The following is a 13,307-nucleotide window of genomic DNA, read 5'->3' as shown; positions in this document are numbered from 1 at the left end:
CCTCCGCTATTTACAGGACAAGACGGTGCGTCATTTACTTGGGTTTGTTTTGTTTTGTTTTGTTTTTTTTTTTGGTGTGTGTGCGCGCTTCCACAGCAATACGACCCAGGGCAGGATCGGTGTCCTGGAAGACGCGGGTGCCCGCCCGGGTGGGGAGGGCGCCGGGGACACCCCCCGCCCGCCGAGCAGCAGCAGCAGCAGCAGCAGCAGCAGCAGCAGCAGCAGCGGGGCCAGCCTCTCTCCCGGTGCATCCCCTGCTCGCCGGCGGCACAAGCCAGGCTCCGCGCTGCACGGTGGCGCGTTGGCAGGAGGGAAAACGGCAACGACTTCTAGGCGAAAGAAACTTTAAAAGTGGTAACTAAAAAGGAAAACCAAAAAAAGCCACCCAACTAACGCGGGGAGATGGGGCCGGGTGACAGTCACTCGCTATCAGCCGTCCGCCCGGCCGAACCCAGCAGCTGCCGGGGGTGGGAGAAGACGGGGCGGATTTCCAAGCGGCCGCGGGGGGCCGGTGCCACCCGAGACGGCCCCGCGGGCGGCCGCTCGCCCCACGGCGGGGTCCGCGCTCCGAGGGGCAGGCCGCGGCCCCGGGGCGGGGGGGGGGGGGGGGCGCTGGGGCCGGCGCCCCCGCCCTAGCTGGCCTCGTCCGAGTCGCTGTAGTGGGAGCGGGGCGAGAACTCCCCGTCGCTCCTGTGGGACCGGGGCGACGTTTTGCTCCTCTCCTGCGGCGGCTGCCCGGGCTGCGGCATGAGGAGGGCGGGGGAAGGGGCTCTCTGTCCCATCAGGGCGCCCTCCGCAAAGGAGGGGAAGTGCAGCGGGTCGAGCTGCACGGAGTAGCCCCCCGCGGCCGGCGGCGGCGGCGGGGGGAAGCGAGTCCTGCCGTGCCCGGGGGGCGAGGCTCTCGGCGGCCCCGGCTGCGGCGCCGGCGGCCCCGGCGACGGCCCGGCCGCGGCGGCGCAGGGCGGCTCGAAGGGAGCCCCGCGGTGCTCGGCCTTGCCCGGGGCGTCGGGGGGCGCGGCGGGGCTGTGGAGCAGCTCGGCCAGGGCGCTGATGTAGATCTGCGCCATCTGCAGCGTCTCGTACTTGGAGAGCTTCTTGTCGTTGTTGAAGGAGGGGATGACATTGCGCAGCTGGTCGAAGGCGTGGTTCAGCCCGTGCATCCGCCGCCGCTCCCGCGCGTTGGCCGCCAGCCGCCGCTGCTTCTGCACGCCGCTCACCTGCGCCCGCAGGCCGGGCCCGCCGCCGCCGCCGCCGCCCCGCGGCCGCCCGCCGCCCGCCGCCGCGCCCCGCGCCCCGCCGGGGCTGCTCCCGCCGCCGCCGCCGCCGCCCCGCGCCGCGCTCCCTTCCGCCGCCGCCGCCGCCGCCGCCGCCGCCGCCGCGCTCCCCTCCGCCGCCGCCGCCGCCGCCGCCTCCCCGGGCAGCAGGTAGCGGGGCGAGGCGGCGGGCAGGCGCGCGCCGCAGCACACGCCCAGCCAGCCCGGCCCGAGCGCGCACCCGCCCGGCTCCGCCGCCCCCAGCTCGCGGCCGCCCTCGGCCCACGCGGCCCGCGGCAGGCTCATGGCTCTAGCGCGGGCGCCGCGCGCCCATGGGGGGGCAAGGTTGGGGGGGTGTAGGGGCGGGGGGGGGGGGGGGAAAGGGCAGGGCCGGCTCGCGGCGCGACCGCCCGCCTCGCGCGTGGCGGCCCGACGTCTCCGGTGTCGGCCGGGCGCCGCGCCCCCCTTTAAGGAGCGGCACGCGCCGGGGTCCCCCCCTCCCGTCCCCGCACTTCCCCCCCCCCCCCCCCACACACACCCCCCCCGCCTCCTCCTTCCCTCCCCTCCCTCGCGCCCCACCCCTCCCGCCGCCCGCCCTCCTCCACTCGCGCCGGTCGCGTGTCGGAGCGGCCAATGGCGCGCGGGCGGGGGCCGGCGCGTGCGGGGAGCCAATGGCGCGCGGGGCGCGGCCCGCCCGGCGCGCGGCGCGGGGGAGCGGAGGTTGGGGAGGGGATTTGGGCGGGGGGGGGGGGGGGGGGGGGGGGGGGGAGGGTGTGTGTGTGTGTGCGTGCGCCAGGCGGCACGCGCGGCCCCGCCCCGCCCCGCCCAGCCCGGGGAGGCTCGCGCCTGGCGGCCGCCCCGCGCGCGACGGTGCGGGGGTGGGTGTGTGTGAGGGGGTGTGTGTGTGAGGGGGGGTGTGTGAGGGGGGGGGTGTGCGAGGGGGTGTGTGTGTGAGGGGGGGGGTGTGTGAGGGGGGGGGTGTGTGAGGGGGGGTGTGTGTGAGGGGGGGTGTGTGAGGGGGGGTGTGTGTGTGTGAGGGGGGTGTGTGTGTGTGAGGGGGGTGTGTGTGTGTGAGGGGGTGTGTGTGAGGTGCGGGGGGAGCGGTCTGGCAGCGCGGCGCCCCGCACCGGGCGGCGCGGCTGAGGACGCTCCGTCGCGCCCACCGCGGGGACAACCGCCCGTTTCCTTCCCCGCCGGCTCCGGTAAAACCGCCTCCCCGCGCCGGGCGGCGGCGGCCGCGCGGAGCGGAGCGGAGCGGTGCCCTCCCCGGGGAGGCGGCCGCGGCCGGAGCGCCGCGCTTGCTGTGCGGGGCGGGGGAGGTGGGGGGGGGGGTTTGAGCCGCTGCGGGGCTGCCGGGCGCCCGCCCTTGATTTTAGCCCGCTAATCCCCGGGGCGGGTGAGAACCGGTGGCGTTCGCACCCGGGGCCGCCGCGTTTGCGGCAGGGTCCCGGTCCCCCCCCGCGAGCAAGTGCTTTTGTTCGGCCAACAATAGCTCCCCAAAGGTGGGGGAGAGGGAAGGAACTCCGTGCACGCATCTTAACTTCCCTTCCGAGCAGCCTCCCCTCCTGCCACCACCGCCCGCTTCAAGAGGAAAAGTGGAGGTTTACTGATGTGAATAGGCGTGTTGAGAACAAAGTGATGGGCACAGTATGAGGTAGATATGTTTTTTCAAACGTGAATGACTCGCCAGCCACGGAGGGAGCGAGGCAGCACAGCAGCTCCAAGCCATGCGGCGGTGACATAAAATGAGCAACCTTATTAGTTTATTAGGCTGGCTGAGCGCGGTGCTGGCGCCTGGGGCCCACCTTCCGCAAACAGCTGGATGTTTTCGAGCCAAACAGGACGTCGGTGGTTTGCTCTCTTGAAGAAGAAACCGAGGCGAGCCTTCGCTGTTCTTTTCTGCTTAAAATTATGTTTCAAAGGCAAAAGCTGCTGGTTTTGGTTTTGTTTTTGTTTGTTTGTTTGTTTTGTTTTGTTTTTTTTTCTTCCCTCCCTAAACAAGTCGTCAATTTCTGGTCAAAATGAAAACATTTACTTGGTAAGAAAGATGAAAAGGAGGGGAAGTTTATGCCTTGTTTCTGTATGTTGTCTATTAAGCTGGCAGGCCATCTATCTGTATCTGGCAGCAACTTTTATAACCTCCTATCGTATTATCACACACACATAGATGCTTTTGTCATTAAAAAAAAAAAAAACCAACCAAACAAAACCCACAACAAAAACCCCTCTCTCCACCGTGCTGAACCGTGCTGTTTGCCAGCTAAATACTCAACCTTCTGGCTTTTCATTCCATCCCCAGGCACCACGTCTTCCCTCACCGGGTCCTGGGGGGCACAACCTCACTTTGCCAGGAGCCCCGCCGTACCCTCTGCGGGGGGGGCGGGGGTTGAGCCTGCACATCCCCGTTTCGAGCTCCGGGCGCTGCGGCTGCAAGTGGCTCGACGTGAGGACCAAAGCTTGGAGGTGAGCGGGAGCTTTGCCAGGCGGGGGCCGCTGGCAGGCGCTTCCAGAAGCCCGGCAAGCGCAGGGAGAGCGATGACAGCGCGGTGTTGAAATCTTAAACACCTTGCACCCGGCCGGTGGGCCACGGGGCTGTTGTTTCCCTGACAGCAGGCCCAATCCTCCAGCCCACGCGGCACCTGCTTTCTGAGGCTGCCTGGCCACGGCCCCGAGCACGGGGAGGGGGAGCGGCATCCCATTAGCATCCCGTGGGTATAGGGGAAGGCTGGTGCCCAGGAGAGGCCCTGGCCTCTGGGCACCCCACGCACCCGACAGGGCCAGGGCTTGCGGCTGGTGCTGGGGGGGCTTCCCTTAGCAGGACCACCCCGGTTTTAGAGAGCGCAGGGGAGATGAGCCTAACACCCTGGCACGCTCCTCGGATGGTCAACCCGGCTGAGAAACGCTACCAAGCAGCTTATTTTTCAAGCGCGTATCTTGTGAGCGCGCGCCTGCTTTGAAGCAGGAGGCATTTGAGACTCGCGCGATAGTTTGCCTTTGAAAGGGCACGCACAAAAAGCCCTTTTCCCCATCAACACCACCGCTCAGAGGGGGAAAATAATACTTCATGGAAGCCCACTGCTCTGCGTATGCCCGTATCGGCTTTGCACGCACATGCACTCAGAGTCAAAGTCAAAGGCAAAGGGTGGTTTATGTCGGCGCTGGGTTTAGCTCTGCTCTCCCGGAATAAGATAAATGTAAGTGATGAAGAACTCCTGGGGCTGGCTGAACTCATTTTGTATTCAGCACTGCCCGGCCCTTTTCTCTTCCCTTTCTCCCTCTCTTTGTATGTTCAAGCCTACTTGAGTTTCTTTTTTTCCTTTGTAGAAGTTGGTTCTTTTGAAGCGGTTCGAGGCACGCCCTGCCGCAAAGGGAACTTCACGGGAGTCAGAAACACAAGCACACCGGTCTGAAACACTTACTGTACAATAGCAGGAATGTAGGAAGCCTTGAAAATGAATCTGCTCTCTCTAAGAAAGCGTCAAAGCTTTCAGAGGAAAACAAACTGAACTTACCCCTGTATCTTTATGCAGATTTCCCCCCTGCTCCTTCATCCCCCCCCCCCCAGTCTGGTTGAGGGCCGAGGCAGCAACTCGGGGTCAGGCACATATTAGTGTTACAGAAAAACGGGTTACAAAAGGAGGGGAGAACAGACTTGCAAAAAGCCTCCTCTGTCATTACAGCCAGAGACATTTTCAAAGCGCACAAAGCACATGGGTCAGCCCTCAGCTTAATTGTACTCAATAGTCTAATTGCTCATTCTATCCCATTTCAAGATCAGCCGGCTGCTCTGCAGGCATCACCACCAGTTAGGAAGCAGTTTATTCCTCCTCTTCCCTTGTCCCACTCTCTCCACACGTTCTCCCGTTTTTTCCCTTCCTTCCTTTTGAAAAGCAGGGGGAAGCCTCTCCGTGCCCCTCCCCTGGCTTGCGATCTGGTCTTCAGGCAGTCAGACGCTGGAGTGGATAGAGACAAAATCGTGAGCGTTGCTTACCCGAGGTCAGGTAATCCTCGCCGAACCCCACCCACAACCTGCCCAGGCCCCCAGCAGGAGGAGGGGAGGGGGATTCCTGCCCACCGGGTGACCGACCCGCACCCCGGAATGACAAACCCCACCTAGAAGCTACTACAGTGAACGACGAAAAAAACCACATAAAGACAATGCACAGCCTAAACATTTTCAGCTTCATTGACTGCAGCATCAGAACATTCCCCCAAAGAAAGCGTTCGTATTTACATTGTTGAGAGCAAGTGAGCTTAAAGCAGGGGAGCGTCCGGCAGTGAGGCTTTCTGAGACCCCTCCTACGATCAGCGCCTGACGCTTTACTGGCAAGCGTGTTCTAAGTAAACATTAGAAGTGATGACTGCAAGGAACGCAGAAGCCCAGGTACCCGGGACATTGTTATGGACTCCAGCGTTTGTGAAACCTGCCCCTTTCCACTCGTGGGTTATCAGGACCATGTTGCTGCCGAAGCAGACACGCCCTCATCTCTGCAGAGCAATCTTCCTGGGCAGATCTTTACAATTCCCTACTGTCATTCACTTCGACCCTTGGAGGGTCTATAAAACTAATTCATATCTCTCGGTGACATCTACCCCCGTAAAGATCTAGTGCAGACCTACGCTGTGGGGCTAGCCCTGCAGACACTTTCGGTTGTGTACAGTTAATTCCAGTGCAAGTAGTCCCACTGCCTCCAAGAGAAATGCAAAGCATCACTACAACAATACTTGCCTACCTCCTGGGGTCATTGTAAGCCATAATGTATTCAGCTTTGTAATATATTTGGAAGTCTTATCTATAGAATTTATACCTACATACACTTTGCCCTTTTATTTAAATGGCTATAATTGTTACTGAGAATTCAATTTATGCTCAAAAGCTTTGCATTCAAGGAAGCATCACAAATAATAACAGTTTTCTTTTGGTCACTGTTTTAAACACTGTCTTGTTTTCAGCTCAGCAAGGAGTTCCCACTAAAATTGTTAAACGCCTTCACTCCCACCAAAATCCCGGAGAGCTGAGGTACCTTTTCTGCCGTGGGACACTTCCAACAACAGACCTCCAGGAAAACAAAACCAAACCATCAAGGCCCACCACGCAGGGTTTTGCAGGGCTGTTGCCATGGTGTGGTAAGCACTGCCGTGGCCCCAGCTGATCAGAGGACCCAGATCGGAAGGCAGCAGGCAGTCTCCTCCTGTCCCAAACTCGGAAAAATCCGACCGCAGAGGCGCAGAGGCCTGCATTTGCTTGGTTACTGCTTCTGGCAGAACTGAAACCCAGAGAGCTGCCAGTAGCTCAGACAGGCAGCTTTTGCATTACCAAGTATATCCCAGAGCTAAGCTCTTGGAGGAAGAAGAGTTAATGACTTGACAAATAATTATACACTGCACAGAATTGGAAGCTTTTCCTTGCAGTGCAAGGCTGCTTTAATGCAATGGAAACACTAGCACCAGACCCAGAGGATCTGGTTGTGTCAGAGGCTTTATACCTTACCCATCCTCAAGCTCCGTATCTCTTTAACAGCGGTTATTCCAGGTGTGGCTTGTTCGCCCCTTGCAGCAGGAACAGTCCTGCTGCCTGTGTGTGCTCACACGCACCACCCGCAGGTCCATCATTTTAGTCACTCTTGAAATAAGCAACAACAGAACGCTAATAACTGTCCCTGCTCAAGACACTGCATGTTAGAAAGTGCTTTAAAAACAACTGTTGTCTAGTGTGTTTTCATTAGGCTGTTACTTAATGTTTTACTGATATAAATCACTTAACCAAGAAAATGACCAGTGCCATCAACAGTTTTACAGCATAAGAACACTTAACTCTCTGCAAGATTGGAGAATTAACAACCATCCATCCGTCCGTCCGTCCAATATATTCCCTTCAAATCACATCTGGTCACCTACACTTGCTCTCAATTTCTCTTGCACAACAGCCCAGGGAGTGTAAGCACTCCAGATTTCTAGGCATGTAGAACTGCTGGTACTAGATTTTTTTTTTTTTTTTTTTTTAAACTTACTGCCACAGTGTTTCCTCTTTCACTGTTGTTTTAGCCATTGCACAGAGTATCATTAACAAAGGTTTGCTCTGGGAAAAGATTCTAATCATAGGCTTGAAGGATAAACTAAAAAGTTACCTTGCAGACTCTCTGGGGCACGGTAGTAACATATTCCAGTTGACAAGTGGGAAAAAATAACAGTTGACGTAAGCAAGAGGAAGAAAGAAAAAAATCTGACATCTGAAACAGTCTTCCTTGCCTTGCAACAACAGCGTTACGAGAGCAGTAACCTGGGGGTGCTTCAATGATACTAGGCCTTCCATACGGTGTTCTCACCTCCATCAACCACAAAGCGCTTGGCAATTACGCAGCCCCATGCCTGAAGGAGGTTTCTTAGTAGTGGCAAAGCCAGCCTGGAATTTGAACTTTTGCAGTTCTGCCGAGAAGGTTTCTAAAATGCCGAGAGTAAATATTTACAGTCACAGAAACCAAAATAATGCAGAGAACAGTGGTCCCTCTAAGGGGAGAAAAGCAAGTGAATGGACCCAAGCTGGTGCTGATCAGCACCTCACACCAATCCACTAGAGCAGAGAATATCTCCCCACAAAAGAAACACTTGTCAGCCAAGAAAAAAATACTACCTTGCCACCCACGGGAAATACTCCTGTTTAATCCCTGACAGCAAAGAGCACAGGGGCTTCTAGGAGCAATCAATTTCCAACACAACACAAAACAAACACAACTTTCAGGAACTATCACTGTGAAAGGCTGTGAAAACAAACCTCTCTGAAGACATCTTCATCTGGTCTACTACCTTGTAAATTAGGATGTCTTAAGAATTTTTAAAAACTTGTTAAAACAGTAGAACCAGAATAATTATTTTTATTACATTTTTTTTTCCACATAGGGTTAAGAAACACATACATCCCTCAGCATAGAAAGATTTAAAATGCTCTTAAACAATCCCATGTATGACAAAAATGAAACATTTTTAAGAGGCTTAAGCTTTAAGGGGATCTCAAAATGCCAGGCTGTGCAAAAGATTCTTTCCAGTCTATCAGACGACAGCTCCAGTGGAGCGTCGCTTGCTGTGCCCGAGACGGCTGTCCTCATCGGTTGCGTCCAGAGACAGCGGTGCTCGCTTTGCAGTCCTGTAGCTCTTGGGAAGCAGTTCTCCTGTGGCTGTAGGCTTGCAAAATCCTGCCTGTGGCAAGATCCGTACCCCTGGCATACCCCCCAGCTGCAGATCCGAACGCTTTGGAGCTGGAGAACCATCTGCTGCCGTTTGTAAGCATTTCTATTTTCCAGGCAAGCAGGACACTCTGAACTCTGTCAAAGTTTTAGGAGTTCCCATGGTGCGAAGCCTAACGTTCATCTGCAGCGTGCGAGAGCTATGCTGAGGCCGAAGGCGAAGCAAGGCACAGCAGATGGCCTGCTGAGGCCGGGCAGTTGAGAGCTGCTGTCAGGAACCCTGTTTCCACCAGCCTGGGCGTACAGCTCTCCCAGTCCACGCACCATCCCTACGCGGGTCACGCAAGCGTTCAGCGCGACAACCCGAGCAGCTCAGCTTTGGAGGGAGGGACGGCAGAAGTAACCGCCATCCCATCCCACCCCACCACGTCGGCAAGCACGACACCCCACCGCTTGCTGCGGCGCACCCGTTGCATCCATGCCGCTCAAAAATCATTTTTGCTGCAGGCCTTTGCGTTTGCATCTCGGACCGAACGCGAGGAGAAGGCAGCACGCAAGCAACGTCCAGCAAGAGCTGGTTGGCTAAAAGCCTGGTGTCTCCATGCGTCCCGCTGTGTCCTGCCACAGCCACTGCCACGGGCCTGCGGGCATTTCTCCCGTACCCTTCCCAGCGGGACGGGTCCCCCCGGCTCGGGGCACGGTCTCTCGCTGGGCTCCATTTGCCAGCCGGGTTTGCAGAGCCCAGGCCACGCACCCGAAGATGCCCCCGCAAAGCCTCCCCCCTCGTGAGACGGCGGCAAAGCCCACCGACCCTCCCCGCCCCGAGCCCCTCGGGTGGGGTGTGCGCCCCGGGGCTGCCCCTCTGCCGGCAACAGGTTGGATATTGTAGGTGTGGGCGATTAAAGTGTCGCCGGCACAATGGCGGTCTGTGTCCCATTCGCCACGCCCGGGCTCCTCTTTGGAAAGCGCACACAAGAGGTGACACGGCGCTGGCCCCCGCCATTATCCCGGCGGCATAGCGGCGCGGCTCGCCACGTCTCCCGGGAAATGGGGCTCCCCCGGTCGCCGCGGGACCACCGCGGCCGCGCACGGCTCCGCGCCCCCCCCCCCGCCTCAGCCGCTCTCCCCTCAGGGAAGCGCGGGGGGCGGCGAGAAGCCGAAAAGCCGACAGCGGCGGCGCCCCCCCCCCCCCCCCCCCGAGGCACTTCGCGGGGACAAGGAGCCCCCCCCCCCCCCCGCCGCCGCCGCCGCCTTCCCCGGGGCCGGAGCGGGACCCGGGGCCGCCGCCGCCTCAGCGGCACCGGGATGGCGGTCGGGAGGCGGTGCGGCAGCGCCACCACCCGGGCGGCGGCGGGCGAGGCGGCGGGCGGTCCGCGCTGCCGGTCGCCGCCGTCCCTTTCCCCTTCAGCCCGGTTTTCCGCCCGGTTTCCCCGCCGTCCCGCTCCGCGGAGGGTAGAGGCTGGCCGGGCGGCAGCCTCCCCCGTGAACGAGTAGCTCCTACCAGCTCAGGGTTGCGCCCACGCAAGGCGCAGAGCTGAGGGAGCACGCTCTCCGTCTTCCGTTTCCCCGAACGGCGGCGTCGGCACGGCCGAGTGCGGGCCCTCGCCCGGCTCCCCGCGGGCGGCCGGGCCGCTGGCACCCCCGGGGCCGGGCAGGGCCGGCAGCCCCCCGGCAGGTCCCGGCCCCCGGGCGAAGCAGCGGGGGTCCCTTCCCGGGGGGAGCCCGGGCAAGGCCGGCACCAGCGGCGGGGAGCGGGGGACAGCCAGCGGCGAGCGAACGCCGCGGTTTGCCGAGGCAGAAGACGCGCGGGAGGGAGACGGCAGTAAGTTGAAGCCAGGCTGAGAGACGAGGGCAAATTTAGCCCCTTCCGTCTGTGCCGGTGACAGAAGCGCTGAACCGAGCAACGCCACTTTTGTTTAAGAGTTAACCGCGTTAAAGCCAAAACTCTCCGTAAGGGAAAAAAACCCAATCCAGCTGGGTGTTGTACGAAGGAAAGAGCCTGCTGGGCTTGGGGGCTTCTGACTCCAGCAGCAGAGCTCCTGTGCTAACAGCGGGGCGTTTTCCATCTTTCCCCCTGGTTTTTTGGCCATGCTTTTACAAGTCATCACCATTCACTCATGAAGAGGTGTGGGGCAATGAGTGGAGATACGTACGCAAAAGCACTGCCCCTGCAAAAGCACTGCCCCTGCTAGTTCCTTACATGGCTTCAACCTATGAAATAGAAATTCATGCCTGTACTCCAGGCCAACTTCTATTTATACTCCAACTAATTACTACATACTACGGATAATAACCTGCCGGCTTTTAGTAAAAAAGCTACTTTTATGTGTCAACAGTTATGGAACAAGTTTTAGAAGTATTTATGGAAATAAGTTTTCCCTTTTCAAACAACTCCTATAAGATACAACAGGCCTAATACACATATGACTAGGCCTACATTCATTGAATGACAGAGCAAGCCTTTAAAACTGATAATCGCACTGATATTTATTGAACACAATAAATATGTCTTTCAAAAGTCAGATTTCCAGGTGTATCAGCTCTGCTTCTACCTTACCTTTCATCTTCATGTAGGAAAACCAAAACTCCCTCTGTCCCAGATCAGCTATACCTTTGCAGCGTATGAAGGAGTTTAAGCTGCTTCAGAAGCGATTAATACTGAAGCACAGCTTCTCTTCAAGAGGGGGGAGAGGGGGGGGAGGAGGAGGAGAGAGGAGAAGATGAGGTGGTAACCACCTCCACCTGATCTCTATGCCTGAGTGAGCTGTGGGATATATGAAAAGATTTCAGCTGTCATCAAGGTGAGCACATTGTCACTTGGCTGCTCAGATGCTGGGATAATAGGACCCGTAGATTGGATTTAGAGGGTAAATCATCATATGCCAGCTCATTGGTGGTACTAGATTTAGGAGGAGACAATGAGACACCCCGACTGCCAGTGCTGGGCTGGATGTTTGAAGGGAGGGTCCCCTCTACACACGGTGCGACTGGTGCCATGTGGAATAAGTGGGTCTCACTGGTCACACAGCGGGCTTGAATAGGGAGCCCTGGTCCCCGGGAATATTGGAAGTGATTGCAAATTGGCCAGAAGGCAAAGATGCCACCAGAGGAAGGGGTGATGCATACTGAAGAGGCCCCACCATATAATAAACTACCAGATAATGAGAAGCAAAATGCCCTGTTTACTGATGAGTCCTGTCATACTGTAGGGAAAGATCGAAGGTGGAAGCCAGCTGTGTGGAGCCCCACACAACGGGTCACAGAAGCTGCTGAAGGAGAAGGTGAATCAAGTTCATTTGCAGAGGTGAGGGCCAGCCAGCCGGCCTTAGATACTGCTGAGCAAGAAATGTGGCCAGTGCTCTCTCTACACCGCCTCATGGATGGTGGCAACTGCCCTGTGGGGGTGGTTACAGCAATGGAAACAGCAACTGGCAGCTCACGGGCAAACCCATCTGGGCTGCCGCATTGTGGCAAGATATTGCTCCTCGGGTAGAGAACTTAGTCTGTGAAGGTATATCACGTAGATGCACATGTACCCAAGAGTTGGGCCACTGAAGAACATCAGAACAACCAACCAGTGGATCGAGCTGCTAAGATTAATGTGGCTCAGGTGGGTCTGGACTGGAAACATTAGGGTGAAAAATTTATGGCTTGTTGGGGCCATGAGTCCTCAGGCCATCAAGGAAGGGATACAACCTATAGATGGGCTTGTGATCGAGGGGTGGAATTAACTATGGACTCTTGCATAGATTATCCATGAGTATGAAACATGTGCTGTGAGCAAGCAAGCCAAATGGTTAAAATCTCTTTGGTATGGAGGAAGGCGGTTAAAATATAAATATAGGGAGGCCTGGCAGATTGGTTATATCATGCTCTCACAAACCCGGCATGACAGATGCTATGTGCTCGTAATGGTGGAAGCAACCACCAGATGGTTGGAAACATATGCCATGCCCCACACCACCACCTGAAACACTGTTCTGGGCCTGGAAACGCAAGTCCTGTGGTGGCATGGCACCCCAGAAAGAACTGAGTCAGATAATAGAACTCACTTCTGAAGTAATCTCATAGCCACTTGGGCCAAAGACCATGGCGTGGAGTGGGTACGTCACATCCCCTGTCATGCACCAGCCTCTGGGAAAAGCAAGGGGTACAATGGGTTGCTAAAAACTACACTGAGAGCAATGGCTGGTGGAAAATTCAAACTTTGGGATACACATTTATCAAAAGCCACCTGGCTAGGCGACACTAGGGCATCTGCCAATCAAGTTGGCTCTGCCAAATCAAACCTTCTATTTACTGTAGATGGGGATAAAGTCCCTGTAGTGCACATTACAAATATGCTGGGGAAGACACTCTGGGTTATTCCTGCCTCAGGTAAAGGTAAACTTGTTTGTGGGATTACTTTTGCCCAAGGACCTGGGTGCACTTGTTAGGTAACACAGAAAGATGGGGAAGTCCGATGTGTGCCTCAAGGGGATTTGATTTGGGTTGAAAATAGCTGATGAATTGAATTGTATGATGCTAAATAACCCTGTTATTGCATATCATCATTGCTATGGTTGACATTTATTATACTAATGGCATTACATGAAGAATCACCTGGGTTAATGAAAAACTCCATACAGTCAGGACTAATTTCGGCAGTTGGTGCCCAGCAGTTTCCTCCAGATCGACGACTTCAGCCCGCAGACCGTGAGCATGGACCGCATCAGAGATACCAGCTACGAGCTCCAAATGTGGCAGAGGCTACATGCCATCCTCCTGTGTCCAATGACACCCACTCCACTGACTGAGCAAACTTCACCTCACCCCTCCTGCCTTGAAAGACTGTCACGAGGGGTGGAACCCAAAGTTACAGACTAAACAAACT

The 13,307-nt window shown here is 57.1% G+C and overlaps 1 protein-coding gene across 1 annotated transcript; it reads right to left on the bottom strand.

Annotated features, from left to right (window-relative positions):
• Positions 1–632: 632 nt before the first annotated feature.
• ATOH1 (atonal bHLH transcription factor 1) lies at positions 633–1,559 on the bottom strand. Its single transcript, XM_042808357.1, has one exon. The coding sequence runs from the start codon at positions 1,557–1,559 to the stop codon at positions 633–635; it is 927 nt and encodes a 308-aa protein (XP_042664291.1).
• Positions 1,560–13,307: the final 11,748 nt, after the last annotated feature.

Source organism: Tyto alba, unplaced genomic scaffold (genome assembly GCF_018691265.1).
Source record: "Tyto alba isolate M040663 unplaced genomic scaffold, T.alba_DEE_v4.0 Super-Scaffold_6, whole genome shotgun sequence".
Lineage (NCBI taxonomy): Eukaryota > Metazoa > Chordata > Aves > Strigiformes > Tytonidae > Tyto > Tyto alba.
The sequence above is the reverse complement of the archived record's forward strand: the minus strand, read 5'-3'. Positions and strand labels throughout refer to the sequence as shown.